The sequence below is a fragment of the Engraulis encrasicolus genome, chromosome 6, assembly GCF_034702125.1.
Source record: "Engraulis encrasicolus isolate BLACKSEA-1 chromosome 6, IST_EnEncr_1.0, whole genome shotgun sequence".
Classification (NCBI taxonomy): Eukaryota; Metazoa; Chordata; class Actinopteri; order Clupeiformes; family Engraulidae; genus Engraulis; species Engraulis encrasicolus.
In genome coordinates this window covers 17,638,904-17,662,814 of record NC_085862.1, presented here as the reverse complement: position 1 = coordinate 17,662,814, position 23,911 = coordinate 17,638,904, and the positions used below count along the sequence as shown (strand labels likewise).

At 44.5% G+C, this 23,911-nt stretch overlaps 1 protein-coding gene and 1 long non-coding RNA gene across 2 annotated transcripts in view; both read left to right on the top strand.

The window, feature by feature from the left end:
• prkaa2 (protein kinase, AMP-activated, alpha 2 catalytic subunit) overlaps positions 1 to 17,944 on the top strand; it is a 24,225-nt gene extending 6,281 nt beyond the window's left edge. The window contains exons 3-10 of the mRNA XM_063200805.1: positions 369 to 462; positions 4,824 to 4,968; positions 9,158 to 9,245; positions 10,262 to 10,486; positions 12,364 to 12,609; positions 13,916 to 14,171; positions 14,813 to 14,939; positions 16,751 to 17,944. Coding sequence (XP_063056875.1) covers positions 369 to 462; positions 4,824 to 4,968; positions 9,158 to 9,245; positions 10,262 to 10,486; positions 12,364 to 12,609; positions 13,916 to 14,171; positions 14,813 to 14,939; positions 16,751 to 16,992 — 1,423 coding nt within the window. The 3' untranslated portion in view covers positions 16,993 to 17,944. The remainder of the gene's footprint in view (positions 1 to 368; positions 463 to 4,823; positions 4,969 to 9,157; positions 9,246 to 10,261; positions 10,487 to 12,363; positions 12,610 to 13,915; positions 14,172 to 14,812; positions 14,940 to 16,750) is intronic.
• A 525-nt stretch (positions 17,945 to 18,469) lies between these two features.
• Positions 18,470 to 20,590, top strand: LOC134450812 (uncharacterized). Its single transcript, XR_010035155.1, has 2 exons — positions 18,470 to 20,183; positions 20,216 to 20,590. It is a non-coding gene; the product is annotated as an uncharacterized LOC134450812 (long non-coding RNA).
• The last annotated feature ends 3,321 nt before the right edge of the window (positions 20,591 to 23,911 follow it).

The window sequence follows — 23,911 nt, the reverse complement described above, 5'->3', positions numbered from 1 at the left end:
TCAAGCTGGAGTATAGAGGTGTGATAACAATACCCACCCTGCCTCACCTACATAGACAGCTGGACAGATCAAATGGCACTGTGCAAGATTGTTTGCATCCTTTCGGAGATCATGCCATACAGAAGAGGGCATTTTCGGAGTTCATGATCTGTTTTATACACAAAGAAAAAAGATATTAAATTATTTTTATTTTTGGTGAATTATACTTCATTTGGATGAGTTGAAAAGAGTTTTGATGAATGATTAAGAGTAATTTAACTATGTATTTATATGTAAAGGAGTTTGTGGTAACGTCCTGGTAGGTCCCTGGCTGGTAGTCTAAACTGGGTCGTGGCCCCTTTTTGTTTTGTTTTGTTTTGTCTTCTCAGGTATCAGGTGATAAGCACCCCGACAGACTTCTTCATGGTGATGGAGTATGTGTCGGGAGGGGAACTCTTTGACTATATCTGTAAGCACGGAAGGGTAAGGCACATACCACATTCACTGTCAACACTAACACTTTTCTGTATGGTTTTATTGCTGTATTCAATACAATGTATTGCTATGCAGCTGCACTGTAGCCATAAGCCTGGCTACCACGACTGCAACTGACTCTGAGCATTTGGTCTGGCAATTTACATTGTCATCCCACTTCTCAAAGTGCTTAAGACAAAGTCCTATCTATCTTGTGTTTTTGAAATGCCTCCGTATGCTACTGGTTGACACTACAGTCAATCAAACCACCCCTTCCTTCACTCACCTGCTAACAGAACTGGTGTGCCATTGCTTTAACCATACCCCATTCATCCGGAAATGCTCAATAGAGACTGGTCCCTTATCCCATTAGAATTGGAATTGTTCCAAGAAGTGGTCTAGTACTGTATGGGGAATAGGCAAATTTCATAGTGTGATGACAAGTTATTGGGCTTTTCACAATACGTAATTAAATAAAACAATATTTCTAAATGCTTTTTAATTACATTACATTACATTATATTGCATTTGGCAGACGCTTTATAACCAAAGCGACTTTCAAAAGAGGACATATTCAAGCCAACATCACAAGCAAATACAATGTGCACAGGAGATATACAGAACAATAAGTGCAGTTGCAGAGGGGTTATTATTTATTTATTTTTATTTTTTTTAATTAAAGAGTAAATAACGAGTACACACACACAAACTAACTAAACTAAACATCATGTCAGGAGTCTGCCCTGGGGCAAGGCCAGTTCAAGCATTAGTCTAGTAGATTCTCTCGAAAGAGGAAGGTCTTCAGTTGTTTCTTGAAGGCTGCAAGAGATGTGCTTAGTCTTGCTGCCTCTGGGAGACCGTTCCACCACTTGGGTACCACAACAGAGAACAATCTTGACTGGGAGTACCTAGAGCGACTGGATGGTAGAGCCAGACGGCTTGTGCTGGATGAGCGCAGTTCTCTTCCAGTAACATAGGGCGTTAGTAGGTCCTTCAGATACGCTGGGGCCGTTCCTGTGATGGTTTTGTAGGCAAGGGTCAATGCCTTGTGCTTGATCCGGGCGGCGATCGGTACCCAGTACAACTCAATAAATAGAGGAGTAACATGGGTCCTTTTGGGTTGATTGAATATCAACCGTGCCGCCGCATTCTGGATCATCTGCAGAGGTTTTAGCGCACAAGCAGGTAGGCCTGTCATGAGTGAGTTGCAGTAGTCAACGCGGGACAGGACAGTGGCCTGCACCAGTCGTTGTGTAGAATATTGTGTCAGCACAGGTCTGATATTCCGTACGTTGGACATCTGGAATCGACAGGTCCGGGTGACTGAGTCGATGTATTTGGAGCATGACAGCTCATCATCAATCATGACGCCAAGGTTTTTGCCGACTTTGTTTGGGGTCACGATGGTGGAGCCTATCTTGAGGTTGATGTTGTGACTGAGCGACTCTTTAGCTGGGATCACCAGGAGCTCTGTCTTGGCCAGGTTCAGCTGTAGGTGGTGGTCCTTCATCCATCTTGACAAATCGGTGAGGCAGGCAGAGATGCGTTCCGAAACCGCGGTGTCATCTGGACGGAACGACAGGTACATCTGGGTGTCATCAGCATAGCAGTGGTAGGAGAACCCATGTGTTTGAATGACACGTCCCAGGGAGGAGGTGTATATTGCAAACAGAAGGGGTCCCAGCACTGATCCTTGGGGTACGCCTGTGGAGAGGGTGTGAGTCGTAGACAGACATATTTTTAATGTTAATAAATGGTCATTACCATAGATCACCAGTGGGTGTTCAGCTGTATACAGTACCTGCACTCTCAGCATGGGGAAAGCTAGTAGAGATGGGATTAATTGTGCTTGACGGGATCATAGTGGCTCGTTCACTTCAAAGAGCCATTAAAAAAACTGGCTCCTTTGAAATGTATTGCAATATTTATGCAGTGTTAAGAAGATAGCATTTTTAGAAGCTACCTCTGGTTCATATTGTCCAAGCAACAACTGACCTTCTAGACCGTTCCTACCTTTCTCTGAGACACTCCTATTTTTCTCAAAATGTTCTCTTGTCATAAAGGCCACATGCTCAAAACGAGAAAAAAAAATGGAGAAAAGTGGTTTCCCAGCTGTGATTTGGTTCCCATCGTTCATGTCTAGGAGCCGTTCAGAACAATCACAACATTTTGAGCTAGCAAGCCCAGATGAGGATGGTGTAGTAAGTAAGAGACCAAAACTAGCAAGACCTGATGAGGATAATGTGTAAGAGGCCGCCATTCTGGATATTGCATAAGTAAGAGACCAGACTAGCGAGCCCAGATGCGGATGGTTTGTAAGTAAGAGGCCATCTCTTGGATGAGGTCGTAAGTAAGAGGCCAAGCTAGCGAGCTCAGATGAGGATAGTGTGTTGTAAGTAAGAGGCCTGGGGTGAGTTTCTCAAAAGAGAAGTTGTTAGCCTGTTAGCAACTTCGGTAGTTGCCATTGGGAAAATGCATTGAAAACAACAAAGTAGCTAATGTAGTAAGCAACTTTGGTTTTGATAAATTCACCCCAGGGTAGTGAGCCCAGATGAGACTAGTGTGTAGTAAGGCCAGGCTAGCGAGCCCAGATGAGGATTGTGTGTTGTAAGGCCAGGCTAGTGAGCCCAGATGAGGATAGTGTGTAGTAAGTAAGAGGCCGGCTCTCTGGATCCTCCCAGATTAGCCTTTGGCCTACTCTGGCCTGCCCCACGCACCTTTCAACAAGGCCTCCTCTTATCTAATAATAGACACACGCCAGCCCGATCCTGCACCACACACTACAAAATAGTCCTAAATCCCAGCCCAGATCCTGCACCGTGCACTACAAAGTAGTCCCAAATGCCAGCCCCTTGGGTTTAATTAGGACTCTCATCTACTCACTGTGAGGTGATTCACCACTTGCTCTGTTTAGTCATGTTTTCGAGACGCTTAAAATAGCATATTAGCCATAGATGGGGTTTACTACCTATTTTTGTTCTGTACCATAGTAAAGTACTTTATTATATGTCATAGTAATGCTATAGCACATGGTAATAACTGTATGTCACTACAGTATATTACTAATAAAAGCTAATAACAATAGTTATTAGTAGTTATATATATATAAACAGTACAGGCCAAAAGTATGGACTCACCTTCTCATTTGTGCATTCTCTTTATTTTCGTGGATTTTCATTGCGTATTTTCATGCAGGGCATCAAAACTGTGCATGAACACATGGACAATTACGTACTTATGGCCCCACACATTTCAATAAGCTTATGTTTGTCTATTTTAAAATAAAAATGCCCAGACAGTCATGTCAATCCTAATTGACCATTAAAGTCCTCCAATAACTCACTAGAATTGTAGAACTGGAATTTTGAGACCTAAAACCTAGTTTTAAACACTTGCCAATACAAGCATTTTACAGACATTTTCTTGATATGATATTGAGTCACAGCCAGTTACTTGGAGAGGTCAAACCTGTGTTGGAGAGAATCTCTGGCAGGGTTTTTCCCTTTTACTTTTACTTTTTGTATCACTGTTTCACCTAGATAATCAGCTTTGCTGACCAAGTGACCTATTATCAGATCAAGAAAATCTGTCTTGTATTGCTTGTATAAATTAAAATGGACTCGAATGACTGGGTATTTTTTACTTGAAAATAGACAGAAATATAAGCTTGTTGAAACATGTGGGGCCCTCAGTTTTGTTGTGTTGACGTCACTGTTTGGCATTTTTTGATATTTTTTAAATAATTGTTTTTATTTTTTAGAGATAAAGAGATAAAGGTTGTCTATGCACGAAGATTACTCTGGCTATGAATGAGATAACTGGATTTGTTTTCCTTTGCTCTGTGTGTGTGTGTGTGTGTGTGTGTGTGTGTGTGTGTGTGTGTGTGTGTGTGTGTGTGTGTGTGTTTTAATTAGCTCGGCTTATGTCAGAGCAGGTGCTGTTTTGTTTAACCGTGCACAGCGTGCCATTCATGTATGGATAGATACGTGTGTGTGTGTGAGCGTGCGTGTTTGTGTGTGTGAGCGTGAACGCGCGTGCGCATGCCCGCATTTACGTTTGTATGTGTTTACGACGTGTATGTGGGTCACGTGTGTGTGTGTGTGTGTGTGTGTGTGTGTGTGTGTGTGTGTGTGTGTGTGTGTGTGTGTGTGTGTGTGTGTGTGTGTGTGTGTGTGTGTGTGTGTGTGTGTGTGTGTGTGTGTGTGTGCGTGCCTGTGTGTGAATATAGTGAACAGGCCTGTGTGCATGTATGTATGTTTGTGTGTTTGTGTGTATATGCAGTGTATAAACAATATTTTTCTCTCTCTCTCTCTCTCTCTCTCTCTCTTTTTCCTCTTTCTTCCTCTCTCTCTGTGTTGTCTGTTGAGCAGGTGGAGGATCATGAGGCTCGGCGTCTCTTCCAGCAGATTATCTCCGGAGTGGATTACTGCCACCGGCACATGGTGGTGCACCGCGACCTCAAGCCAGAGAACGTACTGCTGGACGGCAGCATGAACGCCAAGATAGCAGACTTCGGTGAGAGAGAGAGAGAGAGAGAGAGAGAGAGAGAGAGAGAGAGAGAGAGAGAGAGAGAGACAGAGACAGAGACAGAGAGGGGAGAGGTGGTGGTCACAAGAAAACAAATGTGAGTGTGTGTGTGTATGGATGGCAGCATAAATGCCAAGATTGCCGACTTTTTGTTCGAGAGAGGTGCAGCCTTTACAACTGCCCTGTCACAGTAGCCTATTTCCTGTATGTCAATAGAGGCTGCAGGTTCCTCAACACCCTGTTACTGTGGGTGTGTAACTGAGTTGTTCCTGCGCGGTCTGCCCCTCGGGTCTCCAACTGGCCCGCTCCTAGTCAACGCAACAGTTCGAGTATGGAAGGCACAGCACGATATCGCTGAGCTGTATGAGGCTTCGGGAGGGAGGTTTACTAATGTTCCACACTACACTCTGCTAGTTGGTCTCTGTTACACTCACCGCGCTAAACCTCACTCCCATCCTGGGTCAACGGCACCAGCGTAACTGGTGAATTGAACTCGGTGAATTGAACTGAAGTTGAATTGAAGTGAATTCACCGGGAGCGAAGCGACCTGGCTGACCAGAGCGAATTTCAGCGATTTTAAAGGGACACTGTGTGAGATGTTTAGTTGTTTATTTTCAGAATTCAAGCTGCCCATTCACTAATGTTACCTTTTTCATGAATATTTACCACCACCATCAAATTCTTAGTATTCATTGTGACTGGAAAAATAGCACTTTTCATACATGAAAAGGGGGATCTTCTCCATGGTCCGCCATTTTGAATTTCCAAAAATATCAATTTTTAGCTGCAAAAATGACTCTACTTGTATCATACTAGAAAATATTTGTTTATTACTTAGTAAACTTTCATATAAAAATCAAATTTGGCTATAGGCAGCCCAGTTTCAATGAGCAGCATAGTTGCAGTACCTTTTTTGACCATTTCCTGCACAGTGTACCTTTAAAGTCCGCTAATATAGTCATGAGCTGCTATGGCGCGATTCAGCCAAAACAATTGGAGTGTTCATATCTTTGTCTGGCTGACCATCCAGAGACGCTTTGCCGATTAGCAAAATCAAACATGTCAATGTCGCTCTCAAAACTCCTCCGTGGTATCAGCAAAACAGATGACTAGAGTTACAGTGATGATACACAGGGTAACTTGGAGCATATCTGGGAAACAATATTGTAAGGTGTTGTTTGGGCTGTTCATCACTATAACATTTTTTCTGAGAGAAATTGGGTCATCAGCTGGCAATTTATTTTAATCCTTCCATCAGAAAATTAGTCAATCGTTGCCCTCAGCAACATTGCTCAACAAGTCACTCTGTGTATCATTACCTTTCAAGATTTCAAATTTAAGACAATACCACACAAGATATAGCCCCACTGGGGACAAGTAGCGAGTTGAAAAGTTATAGAGGATTAGCCTGATTATCATTATCGTTCAAATCTCTTCGAGACTTGGTCTGACCAAGAGCATAACAATTAACGTTTCCCAAACGGCATGGTTGACCCGCCTCCCTTGCTTTGCCTATGGTTGTTTGCTTCCCAACAAAGTGAAAGGAGTTCCCTTTTTTTGGGGAATTCAGACAGTACTGGCATTGCTCTTGACCTGACTAGTTGCAGCGCCGAAGGTGTTGCGTCGCTAGGAGGGCGCGGCCTGGCTAATAGAGGATGTGAGTCAAGGTGATGATACACAGGCAACCTTTTGGGTAGTGTTAAGGTCAGATTAGACTTCAGCAACTGCGAGCGTGAAAAGTCGCGTGGGAGTGGCCACGAACCAATTTTGTATTCATGCATCTGCGAGCTCTGCGAGGTCCGAGGTCTCGTTGCCAGCCACATTTGAAATTGCGCGATTAGGCTACTTTCACTACATTGTAAGCACTGCGGTCATTATTAAGCAATGTTGCTTTCTATCCCGGTTAGCTAGGTATTTTCACACAAATTGCAAAGGCAATGCAGTGGTATCATTATTTGACATACCCAGTCTGTTTTCACGAGCAGAAAATGCAAGCATGTAAAGACAGTTGATTCTGCCGATGTGTGTTTACATTCGGTGGAGGAACGGTAGTAAAACCGCAGGCATTGTGCCACGAGTGTTCAACTGATGCATTGTTTGTTACTTAGCTTAGCTTCGTGTATTTACACACATTTACACACAAGGCATTAATAAAGTTTTTAACAGAATACAGCTCTGCTCTCGCAAACTACTGGCATTGCGCTGCCACAAGAACAGAACAAGGAAGTAGCGAGACGGCCAATCATAGTGCCTTTTTGTCTGCGTACTCCGCGTCCGTCCGAGGGTTAGTTAGAATTTTTTCGAGGCGCTAGACGACGGGCGCAGAGCCTCTGAGAGGGGGGCGTGGACTCGCATAGACAGAAAACGGACGGACGCAGATTCTATGCGAGCGAAGCATAAATCTAGCTTTACTTGGCAACAAACATGATTGACTCCCACTAATTTTCCGATAAAATGATCAGGGAAAATTTCTCTACTGCTGATCCAAGTTTTCCTGACAAAGGTGTTGTAGTGACACCAAATACAACCATGTTGTATTGTTGCGCACATGTGTTGCTCAAAAATGTTGCTCTACTGTATCATCACCTTTCGAGCGGACGTGAGTTGGAGAGGCTTTCAGCAGTGACCAGTGTTTACTCTCATCACATGGAGAAGGGGGTTCCTGCCGTGTCCGGTGTCATTCGATAGGTCTCCACAGTGGAGAAGGCAACCCTAAACTGCAGTGAACTCACACTGGACACCGGGCACGGTGGAGGCATGCAGAGCTCACATATTTCTAAACCTCTTACCCTTACTGTCAGCCAAACAAACCAAGGCAGGGCGCCGAGTAGAGTAGGTAGAGTAACTTTTGTTAATACCAAAGGAAACCATGGTGTCTATAAGCATACATGAATACAATTGAATGTGAATTGTACATTGAATGTGCATTGTACAACATATTGAACATATAGCACACCCTTGCGTATATTTAGGCATTAGGGAAATCACACACACACACACACACACACACACACACACACACACACACACACACACACACACACACACACACACACACACACACACACACACACACACACACACACACACACACACACAGAGTCGAGTGAGAGAGACTGTTTTCAGTAACCTTGCATGTGACACCACTATTATGTGGTGTTCAATTTCATTCATGGACACTTGAAAGGAAAACAGCTACACCTACTAGAGCTATGAATGTAGTGTTGGGACTTTGCTGCTCTGTTAAAAGTGCAAAGCAATGTACGTTTTTTTCTTAAATAAGAAAATGCAGGATGCAGAAGTGGCCATTTCTGATCCTGACAGTGGGAAACAATACCAGTAACGTAAAGTACAAAAAAATGCAATCTCAGTGCTTACACCACTCCACTAGTATTCAATAAATACAGTAGATACGTGTAAGAATTGAGAGTGCCTTTTTTCTGCATTTTTTCGCACCCAAATGTTCCTTCTTATCGAAGAAGTTTATCCAAGAAATCCAAGAAGTACTCCTGTCTCTTCCTCAACAATGGCAGTAACCCATTAACACTTAAAAGCTTTCGTGACCTTTCTAGGCGAACGCTTGGACCTTTGCGTCCAGATAGCCGGCTTTGACTTGGAAAGATAACCTCCCGAGCTCCTTCTGCGCTAATCTCGTTAGCCACTCATTAGATTGCTAGGTAGTGCCCGCGGTTGCCGTGGCAGCACCAGCCAAAACAAATGCCCTGAACTCTCTCCTTACGCTGTTGCTCCTAGGACACGCCATGGGTTAGATGAGGTCTGCTCGTCTCATCTCAGCCCTCACCTCCTTGTCCCCTGTCGTTTGACATGGTTTATTTGACATGGATAGAGGACATTAACAACATAATTAGCAACATAATTAGCAACATAATTAGCCAGAATGGTTTCAGCTTTCACTAAGTTGTCCATGGACAATGGTGTTGCCATGTTCGATCTCATACTTACTTTACTTTATTTGTTCAGGACATTGCACATTAATGAACATATACATACATGTACATATATGTAAACATGCCAGATTGTAGCCCAAGGGCTAATTTCCATCTGGTGTCCAATAGGCAGGCTAGATGTTTACAAGCAATAGACTTTAAGATAAAACAGACTATCTCATACTAACCACTCTTTCAATATGTGTGGCGTGTTTTCATTCGTCTCCCAGGCCTATCCAACATGATGTCAGACGGGGAGTTCCTGCGGACCAGCTGTGGCTCTCCAAACTACGCCGCCCCAGAGGTCATCTCCGGAAGGTCAGAGGTCACCATATTATGTACCATATATGTACAGTGTGAATGACCGTATGACAAAGGTTAGGGTTACATGTGTTAGATGTGTGTGTCTGTGCAGCTTTTTGAAACAACTCACTTCCTGACACCACTGACCCATGAAAAAGATCCTGCGTATTTGTTATGACACTGTGTGCAGGCGGTAATATCAAACCCTCCACTAATAAGCTGACCAGCATGCTGACAACTGTCTGTGTTGGTGCTCTTGTCTTTCTATGCGGCAATCGTCTTTACATTTCCCCAACACATCAAGCACCCAAAACATGGTTAAAAGATGGGTTCATGGGTGTTTGAACAGTGCTAAAGAATTAGCAGATGGGAGCTAAAACCTTGTTTATGGAAGGCTGCAAAAAACTTACACAAGGGGTTTAAAATCTGGAAAAGTGGAAAGGCAACTGGAGCATTCTTCCAAATGTTTTTCATCATTAGTTTTGATCAAAATAGTGTAAAAACACACTTTTCACTGATTTCACTAAAAACGCCCATTCACTGCCATTCAAAATTTCAAGACTATGAGACCCCTTAACATTGATTACATTTCCTTAGATTTTACAAGGAAGATATGCTCCTAAAGATATGTTCCAAAAGTAGAGCATACTTTTTAAAAGTTGGGGCATTTGATGTACCATAATGTCCACCTGTCTGTGTACAGTATATTCAAGTCTCTGTCTCAAGTATGTGTGTATGTGTATGCCAGGCTGTATATTGACCTGACTGTCTGTCTGTCTGTCTGTCTGTCTGTGCTAGGCTGTTTATTAAGCTGTGCATCTGTCTGTGTGTCTGTACATCTGTCTGTGTGTCTGTCTGTGCCTAGCTGTATATTAAGCTGTGCATCTGTCTGTGTGTCTGTACATCTGTCTGTGTGTCTGTCTGTGCCTAGCTGTATATTAACCTGTCTGTCTCTCTGTCTCTCTGTCTGTGTGTGCTGGGCTGTCTATTCACCTCTCTGTGTTTCTGTCTTATGTGTCTGCCCGCCTCAGGCTGTATGCAGGTCCCGAGGTGGACATCTGGAGCTGTGGCGTGATCCTGTACGCGCTGCTTTGCGGCACGCTGCCCTTCGACGACGAACACGTGCCCACCCTCTTCAAGAAGATCCGCGGCGGCGTCTTCTACATCCCAGAGTACCTCAACCGCTCCGTAGCCAGCCTCCTCATGCTCATGCTGCAGGTGGACCCGCTCAAGAGGGCCACCATCAAGGACATCAGGTCAGCTAAAGGTCATGGAGGTCATTGGGTCATTGGGTGATTATTAGGCTAATAGCATCTGGCTAACTCGAATGACCTCACAGAGCGAGTAAGACCTGCTAAGGGACTGTTCGTTATTTATTTTCGTGGTCACCGTAAGAAAATAGGGGAGGGTCACATCATTTTTTTCATTGCTGCGGGGAGGGTCATCCATTTTTTTTAGCTCGCTAGGGGAGGGTCATTCAAAAATGTTTGGCCCATTTATTAGAAAAAGCATTCCAAAATAGCCTCAGAAACGCCTTCCCCTTTTCGCTAAAATTGATCACACCATCAGACCACACACCACAACCCCGTTGTGTTTTGTTATGTCTGAAGAACATTTTCATGAGGATAAATGTGCGAAATGCCAGCGCCTTGGTGAAGTAAGCTATAGTTTTAAAGATCAGGGTGTAATAACATTCAGTAAGCAGTTTGTCAATCAACATTTGTCAAACAATAAGGTAGAATAGGGCTATTTATTACTTCTCCCTCGGGGAGGGTCATGCATTTTTCAACGGCATCGTGGGGAGGGTCATCAAAGTTTTGAAGCTCGCTAGGGGAGGGTCATGCCAAATTTGCGATCAAAGGTGGACATCTTCCGACGACCCCGAAAATAAATAGCGAACAGTCCCTAAAGAGGGCCACCATCAAGGCAATCGAGTGAGCCAAAGAGGTCAAGGTCAAGGAGGTCATTGTCATGCTACTAGAAAGTATGCCAGAGAGAGTTTGAGTGAGTGACACTAAACTTTCTCAAGAGGGCCATGTAGCGAAGGGGAGTAGAGTTGCCCAGCCGGGACTCGAACCCGGATCTTCTGAGGTAGTAAACCGGGGCTCTCACCGCTACACCAAAGAGCCAGGCTCGTTGGCATGTTGGTCAGAACACACCCACAACTCTAGTGATGGTCACTCCATCACACTGCCTTCCCCTTCGGGAAGCGCACCCATGCGCTTCACACACACATGGTGTCCCTCGTGCAACTGCCCATCATGCTTCTCCCATCCAGTGTGCCCCATCATCAATGCTTCACTCATCACTGGGGTCCCTCACACCGGGGTTACTAATCCTGGGGGTCCCTCACATGGAATTACGGCACACACACAATGGGTAAGCCTCCGATGGCCTCACGGTAGCCATCCCACTTCTGACACCATTTGTAGCGAAGGGGAGTAGAGTTGCCCAGCCCAGCCTGGCTCTTTGGTGTAGCGGTCCGAGCTCCAGTTTACTACCCCAGAAGGTCTGGGTTTGAGTCTCGGCGGGGCAACTCTACTCCCCTTCGCTACAGGCCACCACCAAGGATGTCAGGTGAAGCCAATGTCATCCAGTCGTTGTTATACTAATGGAGTCTAGCTCAGAGAGGATCATTGTTGTCATCATAGGTATCCTGATGGGGGTTCACTGCCTATCAGAATGATGCAAGGACTCCAAAATAATGCTCACTGCCTACAGAGTAGTTACAACCCTGACCATGAACACATAATTAACATAAGTTATGCTTTCTACCTTTTCCTGCAGAGAGAACGAGCGGTTCAATTTTTTAATTCACAATGTAAAGACTCTGTGCCTGTATTTTTATAGTTATAGCACTGAAGAGCACACCTCTAACAAAGTCATGCTCGTCTATGCTTTTGGGCGGCAGCCGCGGCCTAATTGGTTAGGGAAGTGGTCTTCAGATCAGAGGGTTACAGGTTTGAAATCCACCCTTCCCTTACCTCACTCCATGGCTGAAGTGCCCTTGAACAAGGCACCTAATCCCACATTGCTCCATACCCTTTAAATATCTGTAAGTAACTTTGGATAAAAAATATGTCATGTGAATGTGATGGTGATGATGATGATGATGATTTTCATGCTTTTCCAGAGAGCACGAGTGGTTCAAGCAGGACCTGCCGGGCTACCTGTTCCCGGAGGACCCGTCCTACGACGCCACGGTGGTGGACGAGGATGCGGTGCGGGAGGTGTGCGAGAAGTTCGAGTGCCCCGAGTCGGAGGTGATGAGCAGCCTGTACAGCGGGGACCCGCAGGACCAGCTGGCCGTCGCCTACCACCTCATCATCGACAACCGACGCATCATGAACCAGGCCTCCGAGTTCTACCTGGCCTCCAGGTAGGATGCTTTTCTAACCCATTGATGCCTGATGTTGCGTTGCGCAACATTGGCCCTGGTGCCTGGAGCTGCATTACGCAGCATTCAGGCTCATGAGATTGAGATGACAACTTTATTCAAAATCTCTGTTTGTTTGAGATGAATGAATACATTCTATTAAAGATGAGGGTCCTAATGTTTAAATGCAACTTAGGGCATATTTTTATGTGCTTCAGAAGCTGAGATATTTAGGGTTTTATAGGCTGAGGGCAGCTTTTCTTAAAAAGGGCTCTGGCATTCAGCACCCTTTTTTGCAGGTGCCTTAGGCGTCAATGTGTTAATGTAGATATTTTTTAGGAGCTTTTATGCCTTAATTCGATAGGACAGAGTGAGATGGTGACTGGAAGCAAATGGTAAAAAGAGAGACGGGGCAGAGTTGGGAAAAGAGCTCGGAACAGAATGGAACCAACCCAGGTCCCCGGCATAACAGTCAATGCCCCAAGTGTTTGAGCCATGGCCACTACCAATGATGCCTTTATTATTTGATAAATCCGTATAGAGACCGGAGAGGGAGTTAGGTCAGTATTTGGAAACCACCCAGTTTGCATCATTTCTTCTGTAGTTTTTTCTATTTTTGGTTTATGTCTATTTTGATCAAAGAACGTGGATGGGAAGAAGATGCTGGAAAACACATTGGCAATGAAGTCTGGAAGTACTGCTCCATGGGAATAGCTATGCTTGTTCCATGGGAATAGCTATGCTTGTTCCATGGGAATAGCCATACTTGTCCCATGGGTGTCGCCATTTTCAGGGAACAAAGGCGGCACCATTTTAGGGGGACATGTGCTTGTGAACCATGCTCCTGCAGACTTAAGTCATTTACGGCATAATAGAATATAGAATAACTTTTTACTTGTCATTGTAACAAGTACATCGAAACTGAGCATTCATTGTTCATTGAAGCAATAAATAAAGCTTAGAAAAGATGTCACACAGATAACCATATTGTCCAATCACACACATCCACACACCCAAATATATACTTCACACACATCAAGGCAAGGCAAGGCAAGATATCACAGCCATACACGTCCACATTAATGCTGTAGGTATAAAAATATGCTTTGTGTAAGTGCAGACAAACAATTTACGGCATAATATTGCGACTTGAGGATGAGTTTTTTCCTTGTGCATACTAAAACAATATCAAAAGATTAAGTGATAAATAAGTAAATAAAAATAAGTCACCATTGAGCTGTTACGTAATGAAATGCAGAATAATCTGCACATAAACTCTTCTTTAATTGCTTTGTCTTCCTCCACCCAGCCCCCCCACTGGCTCCTTCATGGAAGAGGGCATGCCTCTGCCCCCTGGCATCAAACCACACCCTGAGCGCATGCCCCCGCTGCTGGCCGACAGCCCCAAGGCGCGCTGCCCGCTGGACGCCCTCAACACCACCAAGCCCAAACCGCTGGCCGTCAAGAAGGCCAAGTGGCACCTGGGCATACGCAGCCAGAGCAAACCCTACGACATCATGGCGGAAGTGTACCGTGCCATGAGGCAACTGGAGTACGAGTGGAAGGTGAGTGTGTGTGTGTGTGTGTGTGTATGAGCAGTCATGGGTGAGCGGTTAGGGCGTCAGACTTGCATCCCAGAGGTTGCCGGTTCGACTCCCGACCCGCCAGGTTGGTGGGGGGAGTAATCAACCAGTGCTCTCCCCCATCCTCCTCCATGACTGAGGTACCCTGAGCATGGTACCGTCCCACCGCACTGCTCCCCATGGGGTGCCACTGAGGGCTGCCCCCTTGCACGGGTGAGGCATAAATGCAATTTCGTTGTGTGCAGTGTGCAGTGTTCACTTGTGTGCTGTGGAGTACTGTGTCACAAAGACAATGGGAGTTGGAGTTTCCAAATGGGCTTTCACTGTGTGCGTGTGTGTGTGTGTGTGGGTGCATGCATGCTTACATGTGTGTGCCCAAACCCTGGCCTGGAGGAATCACAGATTTGGTGAAGTAGTGGAAGTGATCAGTCTGTGTCTATGTGTCTGTCTGTGTCTGTGTGAGCTTGGAATGAAAGGAAACAATGCGAGTAGATAAAAGGCAAAGTATTTATTATATCTAAGATGAAAACCCTGAAAATCATTCAATAGCAATCAACAGTCAATATCAGTAACCGTGCAGTGGCTCACTGGGGTACGTAATTCGATTTTGTTTTACTCTGCAGGTTGTCAACCCATACCACCTCCGCGTGCGCAGGAAGAACCCCGTAACGGGCAACTTTGTGAAGATGAGCCTGCAGCTGTACCAGGTGGACAACCGCAGCTACTTGCTGGACTTCAAGAGCATCGACGGTAAACACACACTTCATCATCCGAGCATTATTACCTATGGACATAAAGCTAGATAATCATAAACAGCTCAACAATAGCCACAGTTACCTGCTATACTTTAAAGAGCATCAATGGTAAACACAGTTTGTCATCTGAGGCTGCTGAGAGATATGATTACTGTATTAGCTTCCACAGCTTACGTAACACATAGCAAGAGCTTAGCAGTCAGGTGAAGTGTTTTTTATGTTACCTTCTGGAGTTTCCAGAGCATTGGTGGTAAACACATTCTTTGTCGTCCCAGTCAGGCACCAGAGAGAGGCTTTATCATTCAGGGAAGTATATGTATACGTCATTGGTATCATACATTTTGGCTTATAAAGTAGAGCAGTTATAGAGCTTAGTAATCGGGTAACGTTTTGCTTATGAACCAAATGACTTTTTGGGATTCAATTTACTGGTAAGTGTGCATGTGATTTTTACTAATTAATCAGGAATTTCCTGATTTTTCAACCTGATGAAGGTCTAGTACAGAAATATCGCTCATTAAAGAAAAACAGCGCAATGGTCAGTGTGCGGGAGTTTCTTCAAGTTGTCTGCTGATTTTTCAACCTGGAAGTGTGTGGTAGAACCCCACGCTAATATTGTAATACACAGTCTCCATTCCCCTGCTTGTAGTGTTGCCACAGACCTGCCTTCACTAGGCTGCACAGTTATTATTAACTCTGATTACACCGCCAGCCAAACAACAGCAGCTTAGCCGTCGGTCTAAGTGTTGTTCATTAATAGGATTAGCTGAATGTTTTGCAGTGGGCACGCTTGCTCGTCTGTGTTATTTGTCTGTCTGTGAAGCATTACGTCATGGACATAAGTGTTTCTACTATTGCTGTCCTCACAGCCTGGGAAATCCCATGCTGCTTTGCACAATCGTTCGGATCTGAAAGACAGCATGGATTCTATCCCTCAATGAGGGATCCCGATCTTGGGCTCCGATCAGAGAGCGGGGAGGGGTTGAAAAAGGCGCTGAATGCAGTTTGTTTGAATTGATACAATTGACACCATTGGCTATGGATTACATTACACAACGCACACACTAAACTGCTGCCATGTTGTTAACGTAGTGGATGAACTATGACATTCAGTTGATTAGAAGAGTTTGGTCAACAGTCTCTTAATCCTGTAAGACATGGCCCTTGTTATAAATTAGCTGTTACCATGGCAATGACCAAGTCTCAATGTATTATCAAAGGCCCTGTATATTGTCATAGTGGTGTAGTGCTATGGTAGTAAAGGTTTTTCAGTGACTATTACAGTGTTCCACTGGTGGAACGGTGCACATTAAGGGGCTACTTCTGTAAGTAATGTTGATGAGACACCAACCTCTTCATGTTAAGCCAAGCATTGTTTCCAAGATAGTTACCATGTGGGCTGAAAGAAATGTAAATGTAAGCACGAGACACTGTGTAATGTAAACAGTAGCCAACTGATATTTTGGCGAGCTAATGCTATGCTAGTCCGTCCCTTCCAATAATAGCACAACGTTAGTGGTCCAAACTTTCCCTCGACACTATGCACTGAACACCTCAGTGCAATGTGTACACTATACACTGAACACCAATGCACTGAAACCAGTGCACTGACACAAGTGCGCGATTTTAGACACAACATAGGTGACTTTAATGTAAGGTGTCCCCCTCCATCTTGTCGTCTCGGTTCCAGAGGAGCTGATTGAGCTTTACTCTATGTGTATGTATTATTTACTGCATATGTAAGTCTTACGCCTCATAAAGTGATTTGATTTCAATGTCTCCTGTTCTCCAATTTGTTTTCTCCAGACGAGCTGATCGAGCAGAAGTCTGGCTCGTCCACTCCGCAGCGCTCCGGCTCCATCGCGGCCCTCCACCGGCAACGCCTCAGCATCGACTCGGCCTCCGTCGCCATGGAGATGCCCCAGCTCAGCAGCTCGCTGCCGGGCTCGCTGACGGGCAGCACGCCCATGCTGGCGCCGCGCCAGGGCAGCCACACCATGGACTTCTTCGAGATGTGCGCCAGCCTCATCACCACGCTGGCACGCTGACACAGCCCTGCCCAGCCTGCCAGCCCAGCACGGCCCCGGCCAGCCGAGCACAGCCCAGCCCAGCCCAGCTAGCCAGCCAGCCGACAGGCTCAATGGCCAGGGCCAGTGCCCGGCTAGCCCCGGCTGGTCTTATCCCCCGCACAAGAGGTCATGAGAGGGCTGCCAACATGGCCCTCACCACCACCACCACCATCACCACCATCACTATCAACACCACGACACCCAGAAAAAGGGCATACAGAGCTTGTAAGTCATCATCCCTTCCCCTCCCCAACCCCCACCTGTACCGCTACCTCTATCCTGTCTCTGTAACCCCCCCTTTCCTGCCCCACTTTGATACCTGTGCCCCCATCATCCACCATTATGCTCTGCTGCTAAAGAACGCCATCACCATAGCAATGCAGTGTTTTCAGATAAGAACGCGGCAGGTGTTCGACAGGAGTCCACTTGATTTTCGTTGCCCTGGCTTTTTATATACCATACGTACAGTACGTACGTATGTCATCTTTTGTAAACGATTCTGATTATGTGCGATGTATGATACACTATATTTTTATTGTTACAATTTCCTTTTATGTAGAGAGAAAACACAGAAGTTGATTTAATACCATATACCAAAAAAGAGATTACGTTTATACATGCGAATGAGGAAGAGATCATAGGTTTGTTTTTTTTTCTTTTAGAGTGCAGATTCATATTTATTTTCCAAAGAATGTTTTATAGAGCATAGTTGATCTTATTCATGCACCAAGTAATGGTGTAGCTTTATGACCTTAACTATATTTCTTTGTAAGCTGAGATTTTCGGAGTGTGAGGGACAAACAGTCGTAGACCTAAATGTTGGTCAACGACGCCTGTGAGGGATGAAGGCAATATTGTGTGTTGGAAGAAAAACAAAAAACGGATGCAAACAGGCTACAGATAGCTGCACTAGGCACACGCACACTAATGCCGTGTATGCTTGCTGCGAGCTGTAAATTGCGCAACCGACTGCACTGCTTGCCTGAAAAGCAGTTGACCAAGACGTAAAATACTGGCGGTATCATCCAGGGGGCAGAGNGCACGCAGCATTGGGATGCGGAAATTGGGAACACATTGGCAAGGAAAACAACAAAACAAAAAGAGGGGCTCCCTGTGCAAGGAAAGAATACTGCTACTACTCCTGTATGTGCATGCTCCTTTTTCAAAGTGCAACAAGGAAGTATGATCACAGATGGTTGAAATTGCGGACAAACTCAACGAGACGCTCTTAAAAGTTGCTGCCATTGTCGTTTTCATATCAAGTTTTCACACGCGTGGAACTGCGCAGTCTATCTTACGATTCCCCCCAGCGAGTTTGAAGATATTGCACCTGACGCATTTGGCTGCCGTGTCCAACACGCGCGAAATTGACATTAAATACGCATGTTAACGCGTTCATGAACGAATCGTGCACGCGCTCGCGTATCCTGCAGCAAGCATACCGGCACCTTAACACACCACTGCTGGTTTCATGACAGCCTAAGCACAGAGATGTTTGCCGACATGATGAGCAAATACAGGCCTGCCGGATTATTATACCGGATTATCAAAATCTTGAAGTCATTTTTAATAGAGCCTCAGAGTCTCTCGTTCTGTAGAACAAAAAAAAGGAATGTAATTAGACACTGGGCTGATTTTAAACATAGAGTGTGTTCTCAGAGTCGCTTGATAGATTCACAATACTGTGGCACACTCATCAGAGAAATTCCAAAATGGCTCTGCACAAACACAATGGAAAGAAGCACAAGGTGTTGTGGTCCAGCTACACAATTGAAGTGTACTGAATATTTGCCCCAAATTAGAGTCAGAGGAAAGATGGGCAGCCAGGCATGAGATGAGATGAGAGCAGGTGTATTATGTTTATGTCTTTTTGTTAAGTCAAGTCATTAATTTTCTTCTGTTCCAGACACGTTTTTTTCCCCTCTACCTGACACGTTTTGACAGTGTAACTTCCGTCTCGGATGTAACACCGTTGAAACATGTCAGGTATAAAGAGGGAAAAAAGCTTGTATGTGTGAAACAGAAGAAAAATAATGAGGAGATGAGGGTGGTCACGGTTGTGAAGCGTCCTGTAACTAGGGACTGGGACTGCCTTAACAGTGGCCTGCCATTAGAGTGAAACAGCAGTACTACCAGAGAGAGTAGATAAGAGAGAGGTTCCTTTGGCCCATTGTTTCCGGGTTCTATTATTGGGGGGGAAATCCCCCTTTAGGCAGACCTAGGCAGACCTGAGGACTGTTCTATTCAATGCTAGGAGCATTATGACACGCCCCTTTAGGCAGACCGGAACCTGGTCACGTTAGGTGCCCATAGAAACCTATTATGTTGGCATATCTCTATATACTTAAAGAATCTCTGGTACTACTGTATGCCCATGGGCCTGTCCAGCTGCATAGTGTCAAGGAATTATAAGGGTGGTGTGTGTGTCTGCGTGTGTGTGTGTTGAGAGAGAGAGAGAGCAGGTGTGTGTGTATGTGTATATGTTGTGTGCGAGTGCGTGCGAGAAAGTGTCAGAGAATGTAAGTGTAGTCTATTTATTAGCCTGAAACACTCACAAAAAGCCAAGGGCCAAAAAAAAGAAAATGATAATAATAAAAAAACAAGAGCCATGGTAACCTTGCTCCAGTTGCCTTAGGGGGAAAAATGAATCCTGTGTGTGTGTGTGTTGTCATACCTGACTGAGAATAACATTGTTATTATATTACATTTGTGGTGTTGAAGTACGTATGTAGAGATTATTTATTAGTACTGTTTATTTATATACACTATAGAACCTCACATGGGAATTACTGTTACTGTGAATCTACATCACTGAAGTAATGGACCCGCCACTTGGGGGTTGTATCGTCAACTTTTCTGTGCCAATTGCTTAGTCGACAATGGTTATTATTATGACTGAACCTGGCAAGATGGGGGCGCTAAGATGTTTGGGAAGTAGAATTGAGGAGTTAGTCACGGATTACGAAAATAAAAGCCCTGCTGTGTTTTCCTTCTAGCAACAACGTTGGGGGGTATTCCAAGAACCTCAATAGTAAGCCAGTTGAAGTTAACCTTGAGGTAGTGGTAAATCATCTAATAGAAGAGTCTGGAGTGCTGATTTTCTGAACTAAATGACACCTGTGTGCTATCTATTAGTATGTTTACCACTTCCTGTAGGTTCATTTAGCCAGGTTTACCACTTCCTGTAGGTTCATTTAGCCAGGTTTATTGCTCAGTTTCTGGCAATACCCCCAGGGTCGCTGCAATACTTGGCCCAACACGATGGGGTCATCCCTATGTTCCCCAGGTCCTATGTTCCCCGGGTCCTATGTTCCCCTCTACCGAGGAACATGGGGCCCTTTTTTCAAAAAAATGTTCTATGTTCCCCGCTGCATCCAAGTAGACTGCTGCCGCATGGCAAAACCCAGGTTGTTGTTGGACCTCTGACAGGTTAGGTTTAGGGCTAGTTTTGTTCAGGGCACAAATTTACAACTCAGAAACATTGCATTTCTGACAGGTTAGGTTTAGGGATGGTTTTGGGAAGGGCACAATTTGAAAACTTAGAAACATACAATGCGGGGAACATAGAACCCTTTTTTAGAAAAAGGGTCCTATGTTCCCCTTTCCCATACAAAGACAGGGGAACATAGGACCCGGGGAACATAGGTACGCTCCCAACACGCTATGGGGGGCAAGGGATTAGGTGATTCAGAGCTGGTTGGATGAAATTCCTCTGCTGGGAATGAGAATGAGCATTTGTCACCATAGCACCCACAACCGACATGGGAGTGTTGCTATAGGCCTATGGGTTGCGTTAAGACACTGGTCAAGCCATGTACACTGAATGATACACAACATGGATAATCCTTGCAGACAGATGACACATTCAAACACTTAGGGGTTTCTTTTGCCTTAAGACATGTAAAAGTTTTTATCTTTTACCTTTTATCTTTTACATGTCTTAAGGCAAAAGAATCCCCTAAGTGTTGAAGTTAAACAGCTAGACATAATGAACTTAATACATATGACAATTCAAATCAAACTGTAGTATTGATAGATAGACAATGTGTTGCACGGACAAGCGAGCTATGCAGGTTGGGGCATTTATGTTTGCTTTTGATTTGTTCGTTGAACTGACTGCAAAACAGACAGCTCTGCATTAGACGATGTTGGTATAAGCTTTGTTGCCACTCAAGTACTTGATCATTTGTGTACAGTCTCCATGTCGAAGTTGCAAGCCATTTGGATGTGCAGCGCCCTCCCGTGGCCAGCGTGTGCATGACATTGCTGAGTGTCAGCCTAGGTTACTTCTCCATAGGGTGGATCATATAGGCTTCTGTTGAGTGACTGGTGCTGTTTGTCAGTGTGTTGTTTTGCGCCATGTTGCAATGTACGTACTGTAATGGGTCACTATTCAAAGCTAGATTATCCATTGCAGGACTTTTTCTAGGATTTTTTGGCATGAGGGAGCATCATGGCAGGTTACAGGGGGTGAAGGGGGGTGTTCCCCCCCATGAATGAGAAATTTATTAGGGGCGCTCAAATATATATATATATAAAAATAAAAGTATGAGGGTGCACCCACGGAGGTATGAGGGTGGAGCGCCCCTATTTCCCCGTTCAGAAAAAGCCCTGCATTGTCAGTGTACCATGTTATACTGAATGTACAGCTATGACGGCGCACTGAAGCTTACACTGGGAGCCGGTCGGTCGGTCTATGAGAGGAACGGAATGCCACGTGTCATATCAGAGATTCTATAGTGACATTCATCAGAAGCCTTTGTGTGTATCTGTATACTTTGTGTGCTGTGTGTGTGTGTGTGCGTGCGTGCGTGTGTGTGTGAGAGAGCGCGAGAGAGAGAGAGAAAGAAAGAAAGAGAGAGAGAGAGTTTGTGTATTGTCATCTTGTTTTTTTTGTTGAAAACCAATCTGATCACAGTACTCTGTTTATAGTCAAAGATGGGACACTACACTAAAGTGATAGAAAGAAGTAATACCATAGTCCCATTGCCATGATGTGGTCACTTATGGACTTGACATGGCGGTGGGGAGGGATTTCATAAGGCAAGCTGAAAATGCCAAATAGTCAAGAGGACTCGTCTTTGAATTTCTGCCCTCTGCTGGCCAGTATTTTGAACTACACTTCACAACAGTTTTGTGTAACAGTGGCTGTACTGTGGAAAACACAACATGGAATAGATCAGTCTACAAATATTGTTCACATTTTTTTTTACATTTTTATCACACTTGTTATTACTTATACCCATATTTCAACACTTATTTAAAGGGCAAAGATGTTAAACAGTGATACCATTTGTTCAAAGACGTCTAGTACACACACTCCTGTACCACGTGCAACCAAAGCATCTCCTGCTGTCACTGGGTGCTTTAGGGAGTACATTGTGTTTTGTCAGTGTCAGCATTGATCTCTTCTTATCTCCTCCATCAGTAGAAAGACACTTTCTCCTGCGGTGGGGTCAACTGCTTTTGTGTGTTTTTTGACAGGTTCCCAAGGGGAGTTGTTTTCTTTTTTTCTCCCCCTTAGTTGGTCTTTCTTGTCATTGTGGTGCGTGTGTGTGTGTATGTTTTCATCTGTCTGTGTATGTGCGTTTGTGCGTGTGGGTGTTTGAGTGTCTATTTTGTGTGTTATGCACTGCATGGTGTTACTGTTCTGATTTGCACTTTAATAAGTATTTATTGTATATAAAAAAGTAAAAAATAAAGAAGCCTATAATCAAGAATTTGTCTGTGGTGTCAATATACTGATATCCTATATTGTATAATCATTAATTTCTGAGTCACTCACAGGAACTCAGAAAACCTAACACTTATGACAATCACAGTGACACTATTGTTCACTTGTGACTATTATATAACATAAGTCATATTTTAACGTCTCTTGGTCTCCTTGTTACACAACGCCTAACATAAGTCATATTTTAATGTCTATTGGTCTCCTCGTTACACAAGGCCTTGTGCCTATTTGTACTAATGGGCAGAGTATACCTGAGGGCATGTATGGTACTCACAGTACTGGAATGACAGATGTTGTTACAGCGACACCTGGGGCCAGGGCTGAACTGGGACCAAGAATCAGATAGTAAAGCATTTTTGGCTTAAACTGGCCCTTCATGCTTGCATACAAGCCATTTTTCGTGCTATATCCTGCGGCCTGCCTGACTTGGTCAACTTTCTATATTTGTGATTCACAAACTGTGGGCCGGGACCCACTGATAGACCTTGAACGTTTTCCAAGTGGGCCTTGATATAATTTTCTAAAAATCAAAATCATATTTGTGCATGCGCTGCTAATGACTATTTTATTTGAGTTACATGTATATTGTTTATTGGGTGAGAGGTGAACATTTGTGAACATTTCAAGTGGGCCCCAAGTTTAAAGTCTGAAGTTGGGAACTCTTGGTCTATATGGAAGATGAACCAATGGGCTGCCCCCTCCAGTGTAGGCCAGTGCCCATTAAAAAAAAAACACACACAAAACAACAGTATCTGCCCCTGCTGGTAGCCTGGAAAATGCCCTGTATGCCAGATGACCAGTCCATCCTGGAGCATGTTCCAAATAAGATGGTTAAGTGGCTAAGCAAGGTTAGCCCCACGGTGAACCATAAAGCATCAAAAACAACTTTTTGAGTGTTGTCCTTCAGTCTAAACATTGTCACAGGTCACTCACATTACTAGATTTACCACATGCCTTCTGGAATACAGGCCTTGAGACTACACTTCAGAACATCTTTGAAAGCACATTACCCCCTCAGGCTGACACTCCTAACATAATGTAGGCTACATCAGTGGTTCTCAACCTTTTTTTTCTTTAAGCAACTCCTCACTTGTGCCAAAGACAAGCCACGCACCCCCAACCCAAACGTCTACACGTGTATACGCACTAAAAAATGATTTAAGT